Source organism: Manacus vitellinus, unplaced genomic scaffold (genome assembly GCF_001715985.3).
Source record: "Manacus vitellinus isolate BGI_N305 unplaced genomic scaffold, ASM171598v3 scaffold_0_pilon, whole genome shotgun sequence".
Classification (NCBI taxonomy): domain Eukaryota; kingdom Metazoa; phylum Chordata; class Aves; order Passeriformes; family Pipridae; genus Manacus; species Manacus vitellinus.
In genome coordinates, this window is record NW_021938789.1 from 11,263,870 (window position 1) to 11,285,454 (window position 21,585).

The 21,585-nt window shown below is 36.1% G+C and overlaps 2 protein-coding genes across 10 annotated transcripts in view; one reads left to right on the forward strand and one right to left on the reverse strand.

The window, feature by feature from the left end:
* Nucleotides 1–21,585, forward strand: part of PACRGL (parkin coregulated like) — a 138,873-nt gene that overhangs the window by 49,720 nt on the left and 67,568 nt on the right. The gene's annotated exons all lie outside the window — the stretch shown is intronic.
* KCNIP4 (potassium voltage-gated channel interacting protein 4) overlaps nt 1–21,585 on the reverse strand; it is a 415,466-nt gene that overhangs the window by 35,184 nt on the left and 358,697 nt on the right. For 8 of the 9 annotated variants that reach the window (XM_018067828.1, XM_018067808.1, XM_018067822.1 and 5 more), the window contains one exon: nt 11,748–11,872. In XM_018067828.1, the coding sequence (XP_017923317.1) occupies nt 11,748–11,872 (125 nt within the window). Of the gene's footprint in view, nt 1–11,747; nt 11,873–16,970; nt 17,073–21,585 lie in introns of all 9 variants that reach the window. The other variant, XM_018067802.2, reaches the window with a different exon arrangement.

Sequence of the window (21,585 nt, forward strand, 5' to 3'; positions counted from 1 at the left end):
AAGATCAAGTGGAGAAGGGCATCTCTTTTGCAGAGCAAAACCTGAAACCTCCAGCTTCAGGTCCTTTGTTGAACAAATGAGATCTCTGAAGATGCATGCTCCCAGCTGAATGACAGGAACACCTTGATTGGGATACATACTCTGTCATGGAAAGAAGAAACTATTCATAAGAAAACAGAGCAAGGAACATATTTTCCAGTACAGGGCAATGGGGACAGGTACTTGCTTATCTACTGGTAAAAAAATTAATAATTAGAATATATTTTGCTACTACCTCATGGGAATATCTTATTCTGGCAATGGACTGGAATATTTTAGAGCCAATTACCACTAAACTGCAGTTGTCTGACAGATTGAAGGAATGTGCAGGTTTTTTCATCAGAGACAGTTAATGTGGGGGACAAATCAGGTGACAAAAAAGCCCTGTAATTGCCATGTTTCTATTTAGAGCTCTGGAATCCCTGAGAAGCCACATAGAAGCCATACAGAAGCCAGTTCCTTATAGTGAAAAACACACGAAGAAAGATGATCAAAAAAATCTTTGTGACATTTGGGCATGTTCCATTAAAATCAATGAAGTTTTGCATTTGCAAAGACTTTAAGAGAGACAGTATTCTTAGCCTAGAAGAATAACAATATAAATTCAGGAGCTATATGTTATAAGTACCCAGAACTGGTGAATCTACAGAAGTAGTTAATAACAAATTTTCCATTAGTCTTTGTTGTTGAATCTAATTTTACTTCTGCTTCATACTGAAGTTCTGTGTTGTTTTGTGCCAATCTTCTTTCTCATCTTTCTCTGCAGAAAGGTAGCAAAATTACCTGTTTTAAAAAATTGCTAATATAACTGAGATTTGTACTAGGGACTCATTATATAGGACATGGAGAAACAGTGACAAAGGGCTTATACCCTAAAAACTTATGAAAAAGGTGAAAGAAGAAAGTAAGATGAGCTGTTTTATTTACCAGAACAATATGGCCGTTACATATTGAACTTGGATTTCCTACCTATTAATTTGGTAGCCTGTGCATCTGGATTCAGTGCTTAGTGTTGACATTTTAAATCACAAGCACAATCATAATCGTAATCATAATCATGTGTCTATTGTTCTGATACCTTACTTGCTGGTAGATAGCATTTCAGATATTTCAAGCCACTATGGGTTTACTTGTAAAAATTCTTCCTGGCACTTCTTTTTTGTGAGGCCACAGTCAGGCTGGTTACCATGTCAGCGATGCATAAATGGAGCAAGAAAATAATTGTTAGAAATACCACGTAAAGTGCTTCCTAGATCAGTGTTTTTTCAGGCATGAGTTTCTACTTGACAGATATGGAGCTTAGTCACGGAGAGGTAAAGCGTCTCATTCAAACACACTGCCCACAGAACACACATTTCACTCTTAATGCTGAGGAATTCAGTGTTCATTTTTCTCTCCTGTAAGGTTGAACTTTGCTGTGTCCAGTTCCTGGGAAATTTCAGTTTCCCACAGCCACCAGCCCCCCCATTGGTGCTCCCCACTTTGTTCCCAAGGCATGTTTGAGGAGGCTTTGATCAATAGCTGAGAAGCAATCTCTCAGATAGCCAGGGACACTCTGAAAGGTTTGGGCTGTCAGACAAGAGACATTAAATTAGGCAGTTGTCAATGTGGAGCCCATGTAGCCTGTGAAGCACTGATATAATGCTCTTGTGCAACCCAGAAGGCTTTTTAGTGTGATAGTTAAGGCTTTCAAAAGTGTGTGGCAGTTAATAAACCAGCCAGAGTGCCAAAAGGCTAGAGTCTTTAGACTTCTAGTTTCATGCTGTGTTTACTGATTCATGCTGTCTTCTGAGTTATTGGCTCCTATTTCTTCTGTTACACTCACCGTATCTAAGATCCCTTAAGAATATTTCACAACGGAATTCATTGAGTTGAATAAATTCCATTACTTGAAAGATAATACGAGAATCATTCACATAATTGGAGTGAAGTGCAACTGCACAAATGTCCAGCTGATCTAAGGGATGCAGTCTCTGTCAGATACTTTAATTCAAAGGTAAATGCAGGTTGACCCAAGACTTGTAATAAACTTCCATGACACTGACCTTGAGGTTTTGTCACTTGTGACTTGCAGTTTTATTTGAAGATTTACTAGTGTTTATTTTTAGCACAGATGTAGATCTAAAGACATTTGTAAACATAAATTAATTTTGTTGAAAGAAAAAAAGGACTTTTGACTGTTTCCTTTATTTCTGTCAAAACCAACACATTGCTGATTTTGTTCACATAGAACAGGAATTTCAAGTAGAAAAAACAAAAAGATCCAAAATCATTTGGAAATTCATAGGAGCCATGACAGATCCCTGACTCCAGCACAAATAAGATTTTATCCTATAAAGTCCATAGGACCCAAATGGTTGAACTGCACCATCAGTAAGTTTCACTAGAAGATATATTTATTCCCCCTCTTCTCATTTTGCAGGCTTAGGATATCCACCTGAAAATATGTATGTCCATTTGCTGTTTCTGAATTACAGTGTAACAGGAAGACAACTTAGTAAAAGATTTAATACGGAATTACAATATTTTATACAAAAATTCTTTAAAAGAAAACTGGTAGCAAGAAAACCAAGTACAGAGATTTTTTAACACTGTTTTCTTAGCTGATAAATTGTCTCACTGAATGATTTAATGTTAAGCTGTGTGTTATAAAGTACAATGTTTACAGCAGTTACAGTTAGTATTCATCTCACCTCATAAAGAAAAGAGGACAGGTGGGAGAAAGAAGAGGTGCGTACTCACTAAATTTTTAAAATGCATCATCAGTGCTGCATTGCACCAAATTTTACCTCTCTAATGTTAGTGATCACCCAGAAAAAAAAATGCAAAAACTGCCCAAAACTCAAGTAACAGGCTCTGCAATGCTTAATCCAGATGCTGCAAAAAAGTAACTGCAGTGATGTGTAGCCAAAGAAGATATTTGGCTGCTCATATTCTAGTACATAAACATTTATATTCCATACTGATGTACCTAAAAGCTCATGTGGTAGAAAACAGCTCTACCAGCAGATGAGTTAGCTGAGCATCTGGCTGGTAGAGCAGAAGGTCTGTACCTGATGGCCCACGTGAGCCCACAGAGCGCACACCAGAGCACAGGTCAGGGTGCTGCCAGTTTCAAATAGGAGGGACTGACAAGCACACACAATAATACAACTCTAAATCTAATATTGATTTTTTTTTTCCACAAAGAAGAACTTTTGAGGTATTTGGTGCTCTGCACTACTATTAATACTGGATTCTTAAAATCACATTCTTTTTATATGCTGCTTAATTAGCAACTTGGCATCTACTTTTTTCAGAGATAATTCATAAGCAAGCAGTCGTTATTATGAAGACAGTCCTTGGTATGCTAGATGACATTTTCCCCCAAGTGAACAAGTCATGAGATGAATAGAAGTATAGAGAGTGAGCTCATTATTAACTTTCAGAAAGAAGACTTCAATCTCTGCCAGCAACTGTGAGACTAATTGAAACAAATATCTCCACTGAACACATTAAAGTCTGTAAATTTGTGATGACTAACAACTTGGTCTGTCAAACTACTTCCAAATTATTTTTACTCTTGTTTTTGAAAAGTTTCAAGTTTCTTCACTAACTCCTGAAGAAAATATATAATGAATGTAAGCATAATTTATTGCTCAGTTTGTTAAAATATTTTCACATAGATTTGCCTGAAATATGGAAAAGTTCCCTCTAAATCCCGAGTAAATAAATGTGAGAGCTTTTCTAAAATAATAACAAAATCCTGCCTTAGCAAGAGCTGGTTATTTTAAAGTTTTTCTTCAGTCATCTAAAGTAGAGAAAACAATTTATCTGAAGCACAACTGGTAAACAAGAACTCAACTTTAAAAAAGGGAAATTTGAGCTATGTGCATTATACATGTTTTCTGAAATTCTCTCTCTAGAGAAAAAGATGATATACAGAAATCTGTCTATTGACAGTAGACATGGTATCCAGCTTCTAGGCTTACTTGCTTGAGCTTCATTATGCTGTTACTTATTTAGTTTATTAAGACAGGCAAGTCACAGGAGTCTTCTAACATGGTAAGATGTTAATTTTCAGTTTGAATTACGAATATCTGATTTTTCTAGTACAATTCAGAACTTTCTTTATTTTTTCTCCACTTTATTGGCATTTCTATGCTCCAAGTTATTAGGCTTATATTCATGAGGCACAACCTGTTCAGGTGTCACCTGAAAAGACAAGTTGCTCATGCTTCTTTGCACATACATCCTCTTTGTGTCCAAAACACTGCTGTTCAAACACTGTTTGTGCAGGAGGGTCAGCATGTCTGCAAAAGCTTTCAGCACAATGGGAATGTCTCATGCACTGTAGCCCAATAGAGCAACCCATCTCTGTTTAATATTCAGAGTCACAGAGGGATATAGGCCAAATGGTTTTAGTGCTGATTCACATTAGCCAAGAGAACCAGGTGAGGACCTTTAGCTGATCTATATTTTTCTCCTAGGCTCTCTTTTGTTTGAATAGAAATTCTGCATCTGGAAAGATCCTGCTCTTGCTAAGATTGCATGCTGTGTAACTCTAGGACTTCTACAGACAGTCATCAAATTTTGAGGGAAAAGCAACTGCATTTACTGCTGGTCAAATTAAAAATCTTCTTTGCTGTACTAGGACTCCACAGGGGAGGATGAAAAGTGTATTTAAACTCTAAGATACTTTACCTGCAAGAATAAGTTTTGGAGGACTGATGTGAGGGGCAAAATACTCTTGCATTTGTACCATTGTCACTCATGCTCAGTTTTGGGTTTTTCCTCACTTTTCTGGTCTGTATAGTTCTTGAATCTGCATTTATTCATTGCAATACAAACGTCCAGATTCAGTGCAGAATTGAATGGGATCACAACAAACTGAAGACATTCTATTGACACTGAGGTGGGGGACACTGACAATTCAGAGAAAGCTGATTCAAGCTAAAGTGTTATTTCTCATAGCGTGAAAGCTTCCAAAGCTTCTGTTTCATAATATATAATGTTCCAGAGATATAAACTAAGAGGATTATATTGTCACTGCCCCTTGTCATGCTTTAGAACAGGTGGAAAAGGTTAAGCAAGGAAGCAAGGAAAATGGAATAGAGTTTCAAAATCTCTGGTTTGGATCGTCAGAGGTATTCAAACTCTTTGCAACACCCATTTTTTAATTTCTTTTAGTGTCAAATGCCGATGTCCTTTGTCAGTACAAGTTTTTAATTTATACTAAATTATTTCTTATCAGGACATTGATTATCTTAGAAACGACATTTGAAAGACAGAATTGTGCATCTCTACTAGTCATAGATCAGAGGCTGTGCAAATAGAATGGCCATAAAGGTAAAAGCCATACATGTGTAGGACACTGAGATACGTTTCTCTCACCTTCTTTCTTACCAAGTATTTTCCAATTGCAGTGAAAAAAACAAATGTATTCAGCATTTCTAGAATATCATGTATACCAATATATAAGAAAAGTTAAACCATTCTGAAAGCTTTAACTTCAGTACCAGCAAAATTACATGGAGATGTTTCAGGTTTTGCAGCAATTAGTGCATATACAGTATACACCCAACCTTCATGCTCATCAAACAAAAAATTGCAGGAATAGAAAAAGTATTTATACAGTGAAAATTATTTTTATTCAGTGCGCCAAATCAATTTTGCTCTTCTAAATCCAAATTACTTTTATAAAATTTATATTTTTTTCTTTTTAAAATTCTTATTACATGGGAAAATGTTCTAACTACCCAGGCTGTTACACCAAATGTGGATAAAGTTATCTTGTTCTTTCAGGTACCTATTCTCAGCAGATCACTGTAATTTATGAAGGTGGCTAATATTTTGACCCATAGGTTTTGGAGAGGGATATAAATTCAGATAAATATTTGTACCTGGTGTTTTATATTAGCCAGCATAAGTGGCATCCTTACCATCTTAAAGGCTTCTTTAATTGCAGTTCATAGGTACTGCCTCTGCATTAACAGACTGCAATGAGAGCTGGTGCTAAACTTCAGTTTCCTACATCATCCCACTGGGTCTAGCACACATAATTTCAGAGAACTTTTAACATGAGCACCTATCATATGAGGTGTAGAACTGGTGTTTGAAGATAAGCATCAAAACTTTTTGAATCTGACTGCCTTGTAATGTTAATGATGACATAAGATTCTGTGTCCCAAACTGTCGTACTGTCAGAGCACCTAGATATATGGCCATATCAAACATCAACTCAAATTTTGATGGTATTTATACAGATATTTATTTATTTATTTATTTATTTATTTATTTATTTATTTATTTATTTATGGAGACCTTTTACAGCTAAGAATGTGAAAATTTACATTCTAAGTGTATAGAGGTTTTGAGGGGATTGGGCTGTTGTGCACAGTACAGAAACAGTAATTAGTTTCAGACCATCACCTAATCCAGTACATTAAATTACTTATCTAATCTGAATGTGGGCGGTTCAGATCACAAGATGATGCAACTGTTCACTTGAAGAGACCACTGGAGGTCATCTAATTCGATTTATCAAAAATATCCTAAGAATATTCTTACAATTGGTCATGTAAATATACCTTAAATGGATAAATTCACATGACATTAGCCATATGTTTTTATTTCCTACTCATTAGATTGGAAATTTAGTGAATTAGGTAGAACAGGCACTTTCCCCTCACTAATTTTTTTTCTGTAAGCGACCAACAGAAGATTAAACAGAAGGCAAAGAATTTCACATAAAAGGACAATGAGAGTTGTATTTTATCATACAAAACTTAAATGCTTTAGACAATCAAAAATGAGCTTTATCACCTCTTGATAAATGAGTTTTATCACTTTTAAAACTAGCTTTCATTAAACTCTCTGTGAGACTTACAAATACAACATACAGCTATACAATGCTTCCATCAAACCATAACTGAAATGGAAAATCTTTGAATAAATTAGCATATTTTGAGTTATGCACATAATGGGTAGCGTGATGAGGGAACCGATCTTGGAGCTGTAACATTTTCTTATTATCGTTTGCCTCATTTGCAAAAGGGAAGAAAGTTATCTTAAAAATGTTGTTTTCCCAATAAATGTCACAAGTATGGAAAAGCGTATTTAAAGCTACAGTATGTTTCTAAGGATGTTTTTATACATGCATGACTTTAATTTACATTTTCTCTGATATACAGCCAGGTAAGATAAATGTTAATGAAAAATCCTTTCAGTTTTCTTGCAAAGTCTAGTAGTTTCCCAATACAGAGTTCTACTAAAATTTTTATGAGAATAATCAACGGAAATTAAAATATTATTAACATCAAAGTTTAGCACAGGAGCATCTTTTGTGCAGCAAAACATTATCTAAGTATTTCTAAAAGGGAAATGTGCTGTAGCTCAGCATGTTTGTAATACTGTGAGAGATCTATCAATGGACAAAAGAGAAAGAAAGACCACATGTTGAGTGCATGCTTGATAGTCTGTACAATTTATTGTGAAGTACCACTTGTACTAGGCCTGCCGCAGAGCCATTGGTGTGAAAGGTTAATGACTGCAGCAATCACAATTTCAATTTACAAGAAAGGGGATGACAGGAAGCCAAATACAAAATGGAGAGAGGTCCCACTGTGATGGCAGCTGAGCAACAATTCATCAACAAGAGCACAGGAACATTCTAAAACCAGAGTGCTGGGGACAACCTTTCGAGTCTGAGGAGGGCTTAGGACTTCTGTTATGCTCATTTTTCAAGGACAGTATAGAATCTTTAAAATGGCTAAATTACCTAATACAGACATAAGTTCTCCCTTGATAATTTTCTTTATAATATTTTCTGGGTCATCTGAAGGTGCTTTTCCAAGCTCCTTAAATTTCCTTAGTGTATCTCCCCTTTTATTTTAAATGCTGACCTTGAGTTCTACCAAAACAGCCATTGTCCCAGTAGGCATTTCAATTGTCTTTGGGCATTCCCTGCAGTTATACTCTACCTCTTGCTTCCTCAGAGCATCAGCTATCCTACAGTGTGATCTGAGACTTTCTAAAGCTTTCAGCCATTAACATTTACACAGAGATGCTCTCTGAGACCCTGTGCTCCTTCAGCCTGGATTTTGCTTGTAAGTTGCCTTCCCTTGGAAAATCAAATTGATGGAAATACCTTTAAAGATTTACCACTTTATTTTTGTATAAGTAAAAAACACATGAGAAATCAAACTTTGTAATCACCAACACTACAGAAATACAGAGTATTTGTTGCTTTCTCATCTGAAATCATTCATAATATATTTGAGCAATTTGAAGTCATAAATAATAAATAACTGGAGGCAAACTGTGAAAAGTTCTGTTCAACCCTATCTCAGACAGCCATCCTAGAACTCAACAGGATTCAGAGAAAGAAGCAGGTTGGAGTGAGATTATGTAACCAAAAACTTTTCAGTTAGTACTACCGTGTTGTAGGACATTGTAAATTTGGTCTAACAGGACAATTACATCAGCAGAACTACAGTAACTTCAATTCATGCCTTAATTTATCTTTCTTTATATAGTTAAACTATTGAAGAGCTAATAAGAAAAGCTAAATGAAAAGCATAAAGCACAGAGGTAGGATCTGCACAAGTTTTGATGGTGTCACATTAAAGATGTGTGTCTGGGTGTTTCACTAAATCTTTTCAGTGGAGTTTTCTTCTTAATAGAATGATCAAACAGAATATCACAGACTCACAGAATGGCTGGGGCTGGAAGAGACCTCTAGAGATTTATGGTTCCACACTCCTGCTCATGCAGGCCCACCTGGAGCAGGTTTCCCAGGTCCATGTCCAGACAACTTTTGGATATCTTCAAGCAGGAAGATGACACAACCCCAGTGGGCAACCTGTGCCGGTGCTCAGTCACCATCACAGTGTTTCCTGATGTTAAGGAACCACCTGTGTCTCAGACTGTGCCCATTCCCTCTGGTCCTGGCACTGAGCATTACTGAAAAAAGCCTGGTTCCATCTTCTTTACACCCACCCTTCAGGTACTAATATATGCTGGCAAGATCCCTGCTGAACCTTCTCTTCTCCAGACTGATCAGTCCCAGCTCTCCCAGTCTTTTGTCATAGGAGAGGTGTTCCAGTCCCTTGGACATGTTTGTGACCCTTTGCTGGACTCTCTCCAGTATGTCCATATCTTTCTTCTACTGGGGAGCCAAGAACAGGCCACAACACTTCAGATGTAGCCTCACCAGTGCTGAGTGGAGGGCTGGTGTGGCCTCCCAGTGCTCCCCTGACCTCCTGGCAACGCTTTGCCGTAAGTAGGACATGGTGCCATTTGCTGCCTCTGCTGCACAGACACATTTGCTGGCTCATGCCCAACAAAGCAGAATGGCTTTCCAGCTGGTTGTCCCCCAGCATATATTGGTACATGAAGCAGACACATGAAGCACACAGGGGTGGAGATATCAACAGCATAGCATTAATCTGGATCAGAAAGAAGGGGATCAAGGAGGGAGGTGGGATGTGGCAGGCAGAAGTGGATGATCAACCACTGTAAGGGGGAGACAGTCTAAGTGCAGACCATGTTGTGGATCAGTATGCACCAAAGCCACTCGAATTGTATTTGATAAAATGTAGATATGTGACAGGAAAGGTGCAGCATAGGTAAGCTGCTCATAGAGCTGAGGTGGATCTGTTCTATCAGTTCTCTGAAGTGATTGGAGAACTCTGATCTAGCACCAAATTTTGCAGTAGTAACTGATAAATATGAGACACAAAACAAACTCCAACTCAACCAAAAGTTTGAAATCCTTCATTTCTGAAGTCTAATGCTTGGGCTAAAGACTACTACATTAAACTGATTTACTTTCATAACAATCACTAGCCCTGGGCATGCTTTAGAGCATTTTAGAAAGTAACTGATAATTTTGCAATGATATTACACACAAAATGCCTGAAGTTCATGCTCATTAACTCTAAATAGTCAAAGATATGTCATACATGCATGTCTTGAATTATCATGTACTGATAAGGAAATGGAACACATGAATAAAGATGTATTACCATGTCTTACCATTGACACTCCTTTGCTATAAGTAGAACTTGCACACTCTTAGAACACAGAAGCATATGAAGAGCTGGAATTCCTCTTTTCAAAAAATGCTAAAATGGGTATCAACTAAAATACTTCCTTACAATCTATTCTCTTTCTCCATACCTCATTTTAAGCAGACAATTATCACAGTTTTCAATTCTGAGACTCTAAAAATAATTATTCTTAGAGAAGCAGACAGAAGGCTTATTTTATCCACTATACTTTGTAGCTTTTTGCCTTAGGGAATTAGGGACATTTGATCATGATTTGCAATGCCTAGGGAATACTGTCATTAACAGGGGAATGTTCTTTGGTACCCTGAGGAAATGTAAAGCTTTTAAGAGCAATCACTGTTAATCACTAACATGCCAACATTATATACCTTCTGGAACTGAGGATGATATATAGACATGACACATTAAGTGACTCTGCCTTACCCGCATTGTAAGCTTTCAATATGTCTAACCCATCCCTTTGCATGGCTTGCTTTCTTTACAAAATGCACGACATCTAAGAATTCTGCAAGATTTACACTTCTTGTATAAGCTATTGAAAATATCCTCTCTGATTCCATAGTTGAGCTTCGCTGTGTTTTTATCATTATTATACTTTGTTACGCAGCATCATTTGAGTAGTAAATGCCAAGGCCAAGAAGTTAGCCCTTTTCACACAAGAAGGGTGAGAGAGAAACTAAACTACAAAGTGATAAACACAATTAAATTCACCTTTACCTTCAGCTCAGCAGGAGACAACATCTGTGCAGTTGCAATATACTCACAGCTGAGTACGCAGATTAACATTAAATGCAGACGATTTTCAAGCAATTGTTATTATTAATTTTTTTAATATCAAGTATTTTCTAGCCAATGTTAGGTGCATGCAATATCCTACATAATTGTTAATCACACAAAAGACAGTAGAATAAAAAATTTAAAAAAATTTTTAAAGTAAACAGATTTTAATGCTACTTACTAAAATCTTTTTGAGTCTTATTTCTTTGCTGTACTAACCATGCATGCCTTACATGCCAACAACAAGCCCAGCTCCACAGGGCAGCTAATAGACATTGGAAAAGGAGTCACACTACACCCATGTACTGGGGTCTCAGGTGGGATGCCTGCTGACTAAAAACATTGGACCTACCAATGTTTTTGATCACACAGATCAGAAAAAAAAAAAAATCACAAATAATTACTGCCAGTAAAGCGATCTAAAAAGTTTATAGATTTGTAGAACTAGTAAGAACTTAAGAAGTCATCTATTGCTGTTCACAAAATGAAAAATTCCTCTAGTCCAATTGACATCAATTACTTTTTGTGACAGCTACTGTGAATACAAAAATCAAAATCTTTCCTCTTAGTGACCAAATTCTTCAGGACTCTCCCATTATTGCACCTGTGGACAAACAACCTTAATGCAACTTTCAATATGTCTTTGAACAATGTCTTATTATACTAAGTTATAATTCTCTTATGGATGCTTTTTATTTCTTGTGTGTCTTCTGGTCATTAAATAGCCTAGTTGTCACAGAGATTGTTTCTTCACCTGATCAGATATACAGTATTTAGCTACTGAATCCCATGAGCTGCACTGCCAGTCACACTTATAGAGCTGAGATTGCAGTGGCCTATCCTGTAAATGGATGGTAAATTCAAAAAGGAAGTGCTTACATTCTTGAAACCTCTATATAAGATCTGAAGTTCCTTCTTTGTGAATTTACTCTGTGCTTCCAGCAGTTCAAGAGCTTCAGGTCTATGTCGTACTGTGGCCATTTCCATTTCATCTTCTACAGTGTCTGCAGAATACAAGAGACAGAGAATGAAAGCTCAAAAGAAATATAGGAGATAAAAATACCTAACCTTTGCAGGAAAGACAAATGACGTGTTCATTTTGAACTCACAGGGAAAGGGCATCTATCTGCTTCTGTGGCTGCAAAGAATAGAGAACAGCAATGATGGTCCAGTGATCTGGATATCATCTCATAAGTACAAATAACAATAAACTGGAAAGCCAACAATCTGCAAGGGCATGCATGGCACAATCAGCATGACTTTTCTGTTTCTACAACTCTTTGAACAAAGGAAATAATTTTTTATAAAACTTTAGTGACTCCAGAATACTGCAAATTTTCCCTTGGTTAGTTAATGGATGTGAATGCACCGTATCAGGTTAGGATTTTTAGTGGTTTTTTATTGTGAAATTGGCCTTTGGAAAGTGTGTGAGATTGATGTTGCACATCCAGCAGCATATCTTACTTTGAGTATGGTATAACTAATCCTTCAGGGCAAACATTACTGATAGTGAGTGGCCTAAGTGGGGAACACGATGATCTTAGTGACCTCTTCTTTAGGTGAACAAGAATGCCAATGTACATATTCAAGGCTTATAGTTGAGTGCAGCCCTAAAACAATGAGAGATAGCAATGCATTTTCCCCAGGTGGAATTTTAAATGTGAAAGTTCAATAAAACAGCTAAAGAAACTTACAATCTATTTATATATTGGGAGTAGGTAATTTATCTGATCAAAAATGTGAATGTGTGTATCCATTTTTAAGTACTGTAAGCATTAAACATAACTTATATAGTATTCCAGACTAATTTAATGAAATCACTGACTTATTCTGATTTAAGAGTTATACCAACTATAGAAAAGTAAGGAGAGAACATGCCTAATCGTCACTTCTACGATGTTGAAGATATATATTTAATTTCATCAAAATTTGGTACTCTGCATCCTTAAAATAAAGTTTTATTCACTTCAATATTTATAAGAGCACAATATTAGAATAGTTCATTAAAACAATATTATGCCTACAGTTTCACATACGTATACAGTTTCACATACAGTTATCACAGTGCAGTGATAACTTTCAGCTGTTTGGGAGAAATTTGGCATCAGAAGATACAGTTTAGATAAACAAAAAAATGAGCAACCTTTAAAGAGATATAATCACATAAACTATTCGGATAAATCTTCACAAAATTTAGGGCCTTGTCCTTTCTCCAGTCAAAGATATGTTGTTGCTAGCAGTTAGCTCAGGAAGATGATTGCAGTGTTATCCAGATGATTTTGGTGCCACCTCCAGTCTTATCTCAGAATGTCCATTGTGTATTGGCTTATGGCAAACTATAATATGATTCTATGATTCATTTTTTTTTAATAGATAATCTCATAAAACTCACAAACCACTACCATCTTTGTGAAATTTCCAGTCTAAATGCTACTGACAAAACTCTCAACTAACTTTACCTTGACCTTACGGTGTTTAATAGTTTTAAAGGGCCAGTATCCGAACTCACAAGATAGACTGTAAGAAAGTCTCAGCTCTCTTCTATAAGAAGACATCCTGAGGTGCAAAGAGGAAGTACTGAAAATCCTGCCTTTACAGATGACATTGGAACAAAATAGTTTCAGAATTAAGAAATTGTCTTCCTAATCAAAGGAAGGTGTAGCTAAGTTCTTGAGTCCCATAACAATTTTGCATAAGAACATCCAGGGTTTATTTTGCACAGATTCTAAAGCCTTTCCACTGTGTTTTAAGGGATTAATCTTTTATAGTTTTTTATGTAGTCACTATAGTCTCTATAAAAATGTAATGCTGTAAATATAAAGCCAATTTTTTTTCATCAGTTGCAAGTAAACACTAGGTACTTAATTGGCAAAATAATCAACCTGAGAATAAATACTGTTGAAAGCTCACTTGTGTTTTATATTCAAATAGCTATATGGGATTTAAATGGGCTTTTGTTTAGACAGAAAAGGACTTAACTGGATATGAGTTCTCTAAGCACCCATTTGTAAAACATCTGGCTACCTAAAGAGACATCTACAAGCTTTTCTGGAAGCTAAATGAGCATGCATAATAAATGTGAGGTTAGAGAAAAAGGCCAGACAAAGTGATGCTGAGCATAATGTTTATATATCCTTAGCAATAGATATTTTAATTGCATTTAAATGGTTTGGTGAGAATGTAGAAGACTGCAATGGGTGATGATGTCTTTCTGTTAATGAAAAGGTTCAGTATAACACCCTTCACACTCAACTTCTGTAGTGTCTTACAGATATAAAAAATAAAAAAATTAAGATCACCATAAATTTCCTTAAAATATGCCAACTATGCTGATTAAAATGCTACAGCATTCATGAGTCACTTCCAGGTTTTTAATTTTTTTCTTCACACTTCTATCTACCGTTATCCGGGCTGGAAAAAATATACTTTAAAATATACAGGGAAAATGTGTGAAAATCTATCTCTTTCTAAACATTAATGATTTCTATGGCATTAGTTTTTTTCAGTTCTTTAGTTTCTTCAGCCTAAGAAAGTTGAGAGTTCTTGTTTTTCATAGAAAGATAATATACCAAATGAAAACCAGAAACAAATCCACATTCCCTCATTAATATATCAAACAAAACATTCTTACTGATTTAATGAACAAGTAGCTTTATTATAGCTAAATAGTAAAGACAGTTTTTAATGTATTTGCTACGTGAGCTAGGCTTTGAAACTTTCACTGTTCATTAAAGAACAAAATGGCAAAAGCAATGCAAAAAGCAGATATACTCTTCAAACAATGGCAGCTGGAGAAGCATGTCCAAAGTTAGGCTCAGTTCATATCTGTAAAAATTGTGCACACGAATTTCCCTGCACAAAATCCACATTATAGCCTCCCTACCTATTTAATAACTGCATGCACACATCCTTTTATCTTCCAAAACCATTCTTGAATTTAGTCCTATCTGTAGCACATGCACTTATCTAAGGAATGATGGTTTAAAGTTTAGACTTACTAGACTAAAGCACACAAATAAGAAAAATGTAAAATCACACAAATAAGAAAATATTCTTTTAAATGTTTTGTTCGATAGGAAAGCTGAAATATATTTAATAGGAATGCTGAAATAAGATTTTACTTATTCAGATAACCTTTGTCTGTACATATTGATAGAAGTGCAGAAGAGCAAATTCAGGCTATGTAAATTTCAGCAAGTTATTTGTTTTAAAAATATTCCACTGATAATTTCTAAGAAATTCATATCATGTGACTGTTCACTGTATGTAGTGCTGGTTTCATTCCTACTACACTATAATGTTGCTTCTTTCATGCTACCAGAAATTAAATAGCACATGATGTCAAAATGGGATAACAGTGTGTTCTACAATGATAATCTTATTTAATGTTTTCACATTAAAACATAACATTTATAACATTTTTACTTAAGATAGCACTTCATTATTGAGGAGAGTACAGAGAAAAATGTTGAATGCACCTTTTTTTACCTCTTGGTTCTCAAATATGAAATACTTGTTTTATTGCAACCTCTCTTCTGGTTTATAAAACACTTTCAGCAAGAAAATACAAGTTTTACATGTTCAAGGTTATTGAAACTGACTCTAAATATTTTTGGTTACCTATGCAGGTGAGGAGTTTGTATAGAAATGTGCAAGGAATAAGGGATATATTGCTTTCTACTCAACTTCAAACAATTAGAACAAACCTTCTATTCATTCTGATTTATCTCCTTTCTTTATTCCATGCCCCATCACTGGATGTGTTCAAGACCAGACTGGATGGGACTTGGAGCAACCTGGTCTAGTGCAGAGGGATTAAACTAAATGACTTTAAAAATCTCTCTCCCAACTCAAACAATTCTGTGATTCTATGATTCCTTTTACAGACTAAAGCTATTTTATTCAGGTAATACAGCTGAATGCAACTTCTACATAAAGAATAGCTATCAGACGCCATAACAGTAATTCACCTTTTTAAGCTATCCTATTTTCATGAAGCCATCATGAAAGAAAAAAATCACTGTGCATCCAGAAAATTAGAGCTTCTCATCTTTGAGATCTCAAATACTTAGAAAGGAAAGCAAGTGCCACAGTTTTCTCTGTAGAGAAGCATACCAAAGACAGTGAAGGAGGATAGCAAAAAGGAACCCTAGATCCATACCCCTCAAGTCTTGGCACTTAATAGGGACCTGTGTTCATAGCCAAGTTGCCTTGGGTTGTCCTGAATTCACTAGACATGGGGAACTGCTCTTGAAGGCTTTTTTAACCTTAGATTGATTGATATGCTTTATCAGAAGAGTATACAGGAAGCACATGAACCATTCAGTTTCTACTTTTAGGTACTCATATTAGTGCCTAGAATTAAGTCAAATTAATCTAGACTGAATTGGGTCCACAGAGGTATTTTAAAATCAGCTACAGCAGACAATTTATATAGGAAGACATTAGTGTTATTACTATAATTAATCTCTCTACAAGTATATATATGTATATATGCATTGAGATCTCTCACTCCCTCTGTCCCTCTATTTTTATCTGTTACCTACCCTGGAGAGATTTTATTTCCTCACAGCACATCAGGACATTAAGGGTAGTGTGCTTTTCCTTTACCTCCATATTCACACACTTTTTTTCCAATCTGATTATTATTTTTCTCTCAGAACCAACTTTAAGTCCCTAAATAGTTTGATGTAATATACTCAAAACCTGCAGAGAGCAGTACTGATGGTATTACCCTGTATATTGGATAGCAAGCATACAGAGACATGCATAAATATGCACAAAAAGCTACCACTTTTCAAACACATGGAGAGTAGGTATTAAATTTAACCACTGAATCACTTCTCAACTCACTTGCAGATCGTGCCAGCCCAGCAGCCCCTGTGTGGCAGACCCTGCCACTAGTATCTTGCCATCCTACTCTGCACAAATCTGTTACCAGCCCAAAAATCTGTTCATTGCTCGATTCTAAACCTCGATAGAGCATATGATTACGTCAGCAGATATCTTGCCTCTCAAATGAGCAGTTAATGAAAGTATAACTTTTGATGCATGCAAACCTAAAAAAAAAAAAAAAAAAATCAAATGAAAAATAAAACTTGCTTTGAGTAACAGGAGATGTCGTTTTGGCAGCCGAGCAGGGCAAGAGCTTCATAAGTCGCTCTTTAATGCTGCGTTTGGTACTGTTCTGAGCGTAGAGGAAACCTAAAAAATATATTATCAGGTCTGTTAACAAAGGCTTGAGAACAATTTCTGTACATGCTGCAGAGTTCATCGTTATAGCAGAATACTGATGGGAAAAGGCCAAACAGATGGCAGCCATTGTGAATCACAAAGGGCAACCAGAATTTTTGAACAGGACAACAAAACTGTTTCATCTTTGTTTCTTTCCAGTGTCTTTCCAATAAAGGGAATGAGTTTTGTTGGTGTGCATCTCTTGTAATATTCTTACAACCCATTTAAGTTCTTATAACCCACCTTAACACATCTAACAGAGAAGTATCAGATTATTTAATTGAAACAAGAAAAAGTAAAAGAATGTTTGTAAAAATTTTAATGACACATATTTTAAAGACTTTTAGGTCTACTGCATTTTGAATTTTACGACGGAAAACAAAATTAAAACCAAATAAAATCTCAAAGAGATCTTTTGTTGTCCTTTCTGGCAGACTTCTAGTTCCATGGCTGAGCTTTCCCATACAATAAATTTATCAATTGTGGTAACCAACCTGGTACTTTTGCCTTTTCTGGATATTAAAATAGCCAGTCTCCCTTTAATATTTGGCATTCTAAATATATAAAAAATAAGTATTATATATTCTTTCATTTTAAATACTGATATGGTTGAATAGTTAATGTTCATGTGCCACAAAGCAGATGAACAGCATTACCCTTATCTACTGCAAAGGAAATTGTCACAGTAACTTCCTGTGAGGTCTAACAAACCATTTTATCCAAAATGGGTGATATGAGCAAGCATTGCCTGGATGGATATTTGTTGCAAACAGCAGACTTAACATCTATAAAACAGATGAGTAACTGATTTATGTTCCTGAGAAAGGCAGAGCTTGGTTTGGACATTATGCAACTCCTGCACTTTGCATCTTGACTGCATGCATGGAAACACAAACGCTGCTCTATGATGGCTCTTGTTGCAACAGCAAGAGTTCAAAACAGATGGGGCAAGAAATGAAAGACACAACTGACAGGTCCTCTGCTAAGGGCACAGGCACCAGGATAATCTTGGTTATCCCCTCTACTGAACTTGTGCTGAATCCTGGTATTAGTGACATGATGTAGAATTGTTTCCTTTCTCTCACCAAACCATCTTGAGAAAATTATGTGCTTGTATTTGGGAACAGAAGGAGAAAGCAAGAAGGCTTTAAAGATACTAAACTTTGCAAATAAAAGAAAAAATATTTCTCAGTTTTTAAATAAGCAAAACACTTAAGGAAATGAAAAAGAAATGGGGAAAAACAGGAACGACTCAGCCACAGCCTGAGAAAATCAACCAACTTTCAGCAGGCAAATTCTGCCTCTGAGAGAGCAGCAGTTTTGGTGAATGGACGAAACAATCCAGCTTCAGCACAAGCTTAGATGGACCTAAATTACCACCTCAGGAAATGTCTAAACCTTTTAATACAAATAACAAGAATGCATACATTTTTATCTGTAGCACCTAACCATTAGTTCAACTCAGAAACACTGTGCAGATAAACGCATAAAATAGAAGGCAAGCTGGGATCTGATGGGGTCTCAAAATCCATATTTTTAGTTTGAGTACACAGCCTCAGCCTTTAAATAGGTAGCTTGTTATCTCAGTTGGCAGTGTCTGCAGTATCACACTATGCTTGTATTGTACATATCTAAGCACAAAGGAAATTTGTTTATCTTAAAGATTTTTTTCCTTTATTAAGAATTCTTCTAGCATAGACATCTATTTCTATCTTATTCACTTGAGTTAAGATTTGCAAAGTTGTACTATCCATGTATCACTTACATAATTACATAGGTCCACACGAAGCTCAAAGCCTTGAGTAAGCAGGCAATTTTGCTACTTTTAGGCTTACACAAAAGCTCATGGAATTCAATGAAAACCATATAGGCTTTGCAGAGGTATGATCAAAGTCAAAACAGAAATTATATACATAGAAGAAAGCAATATCAGAGGGGTAACTAAGTTAGGAGGACAGTATAATTTTTTTACTCACTTCTGGCAACTAGTTTAAAATTCTGACACTATAGTCAGGACAGAGGTGAAGGGACTAGTTTATATTCTCACAGTAAGATGAAGCAGCACAGAAGCTTTTCGCTCTCAGTGACTACATTCATTTTACTCTGCAGGTATTGCAGGCTACTGTTGTGATCTCCTGATCAGTACTACAACTTTCAATGTGATTTTTCATGAGTCAAAAATACAGAGAAAACACATTGAACACGGGGTCTATGCTGCATCAGTGTTTAATAGATGCAAAAACACTAGAAGTGTTAATTAAGATTAAATATTATAATTATTTCTGTGAATTCTGAACCTATCTACCCAGTGTGAAACAGGTTAAGGAAAAAGCTGTGGCCATTAAGAAGTTAATTACTCTAAAATAGATTAAAGTTATTTATTATACAGTAGGAGACTTATCTTATTACCAGTCTTTAAAATGGTTGTTCATGGAAAGAAGAAGAGCTATGAAACATCAACACACTGAACGTGATGGGCTGATGCTCTCCCTTCAAACTTCTAAAATAGAATAATAATAATTCTTATCCTGTGAATAGATATTCAGAGGAAGCTGAATTTTCCAAACTCTTCTTGGTCTGTTTTTTTTAATACTGGGTTGACTAGAAACTTTATAGCTGCTATCCCTAACCCAGTCAGGCAAAAAATCCTCTGGGGTAAGTGTGAAAGTTCTTCAAATTCAGGTTAGTTAACTGGTGCTGCTTGCTCTGGATTTAATAATTTGCTTCTGCAATGAAATTAAACTGTGAGACACATTTTTCCCCAGAATTCACTGTGGGAGTGTCCTAGAACTCATATCCATATGACACCACCCGGAATTTTGGGTAATTGTCCCAAGAGGCGCTTACGTTTCACAAACTGTTCAGTAACTGGAGCATGGCTTACATATTCTCATATCTAGGTACTGACACCTGTGCTGCATATAGACACTGGGCACACTCACCATCCTGTAGGAGTGACTGCTATTTAGCATGATTTATATCTGTAATCACAACTGTTAAACACACCAATGGTTTAAACCTCTGATTTACAGATACTGAAACTAGAGAATTGTAACTTATTAATAAAAGTTAAATTGAGAGTACCATGCATACATATGGCCAGTACAACTGTTTTCTGAATTACTACTTTTAAAAATAATATTTGACCAAAAGCACCCAGATCATTGTTACGCAGGTGACCTAGTCACTTCTTTATCACAGTGTTGACATTGCTGGTTATAAAAAAAACCAAATAATATATATACATTTTTATAAACTATAAGTAATTGATAAATGAACATACATTCCTTACTATACATATCTACACCTAGACTACCTTAACTCTATGTAACATTTTTCAGACATATGATCCCTGTACAGTACATACAAGATATTGACTTGTTGTTGCAGAGACAACTGAGACTACTCCAGACTATCTAGACAACGAGTTTTCAGAGGCAAAATATCTGCCTTTCTAAGTGGGATTGGTTTGTTTGAAAATTCTTTGTAGTCAACATGAAAGCAAGGGCAGGCAGGCCACATTTTGCTGGTGCAGCAGATAAATCAGATAGTCTGTCTTGCATCCTGACTAAGTGCACAAGATAGACAGTGCTGTTCCTGCTCTTGCCCACCTTTCCTGCCTACATCAAATGCTCTCTGTTCAAAGAAGCACCCTCCTGCCTTGCCTCCTGCCTCATTACAGCCTCTTTGTAATGGGACTGAGGTGATAAATATCAACTTAGAAGGCACAGTCATTTGAGTCCTTAAAAGAGCTTTTGGAGCTAATAATCATTCTATCTGAAAGGATGTTTCATTCAAAAACTAGAAACAATTCTTCCAAAAAATTCCTCCTTCACTGTTGGTGAAGGAGAAAACTCGCCTGTAAAATTATCTCTTTTCCCCCCCACTCTTTTTCTCTCCATGTATTTTTATTTCTGTTTATTTTTTTCCCTTCTCAAAGTCTCCCTCCTTTATTTGGTACAGTCAGCAGACTAGCTCCCACTATTTAAGTCTTACTCCAGTTTTTAGTCAGCAGTATTTACAATCCACTGGCCCCATCCAATGCCTTGACAGTATAGTGAAGCTCCCAGTAGTGCTGGAATTTGGATTTTTTTCACCTACAGGGTTTTAAGTCCTCCCATAAAAATGGGAAAAATGTCTGTGCCTTGACAGTATACTTAAGCTCCCAGTAGTGCTGGAATTTGGATTTTTTCACCTCCAGGATTTTAAGTCCTCCTGTAAAATTGGGAAAAATGTCTACGTTGTATTGGTTCTGAATATGATTTTTTTGGAAGAGGTCTAGCATAAGACCTGAAATCCAGGTTGGACAGGTCATTTTTCTAAATCTAAAATTTTGGTAGGAAGGTGACAAAGATTCTTAAAACCAAAAGGGAAATGCGTGAAGTATTTTCTTGACATGATGATTTATGCTCAGTTTCAGCTGTATGATGGAATTTCTCCAAGGGCCTTAAGGGCTGGCAGCTCCACTAAACTGTTGATGGTT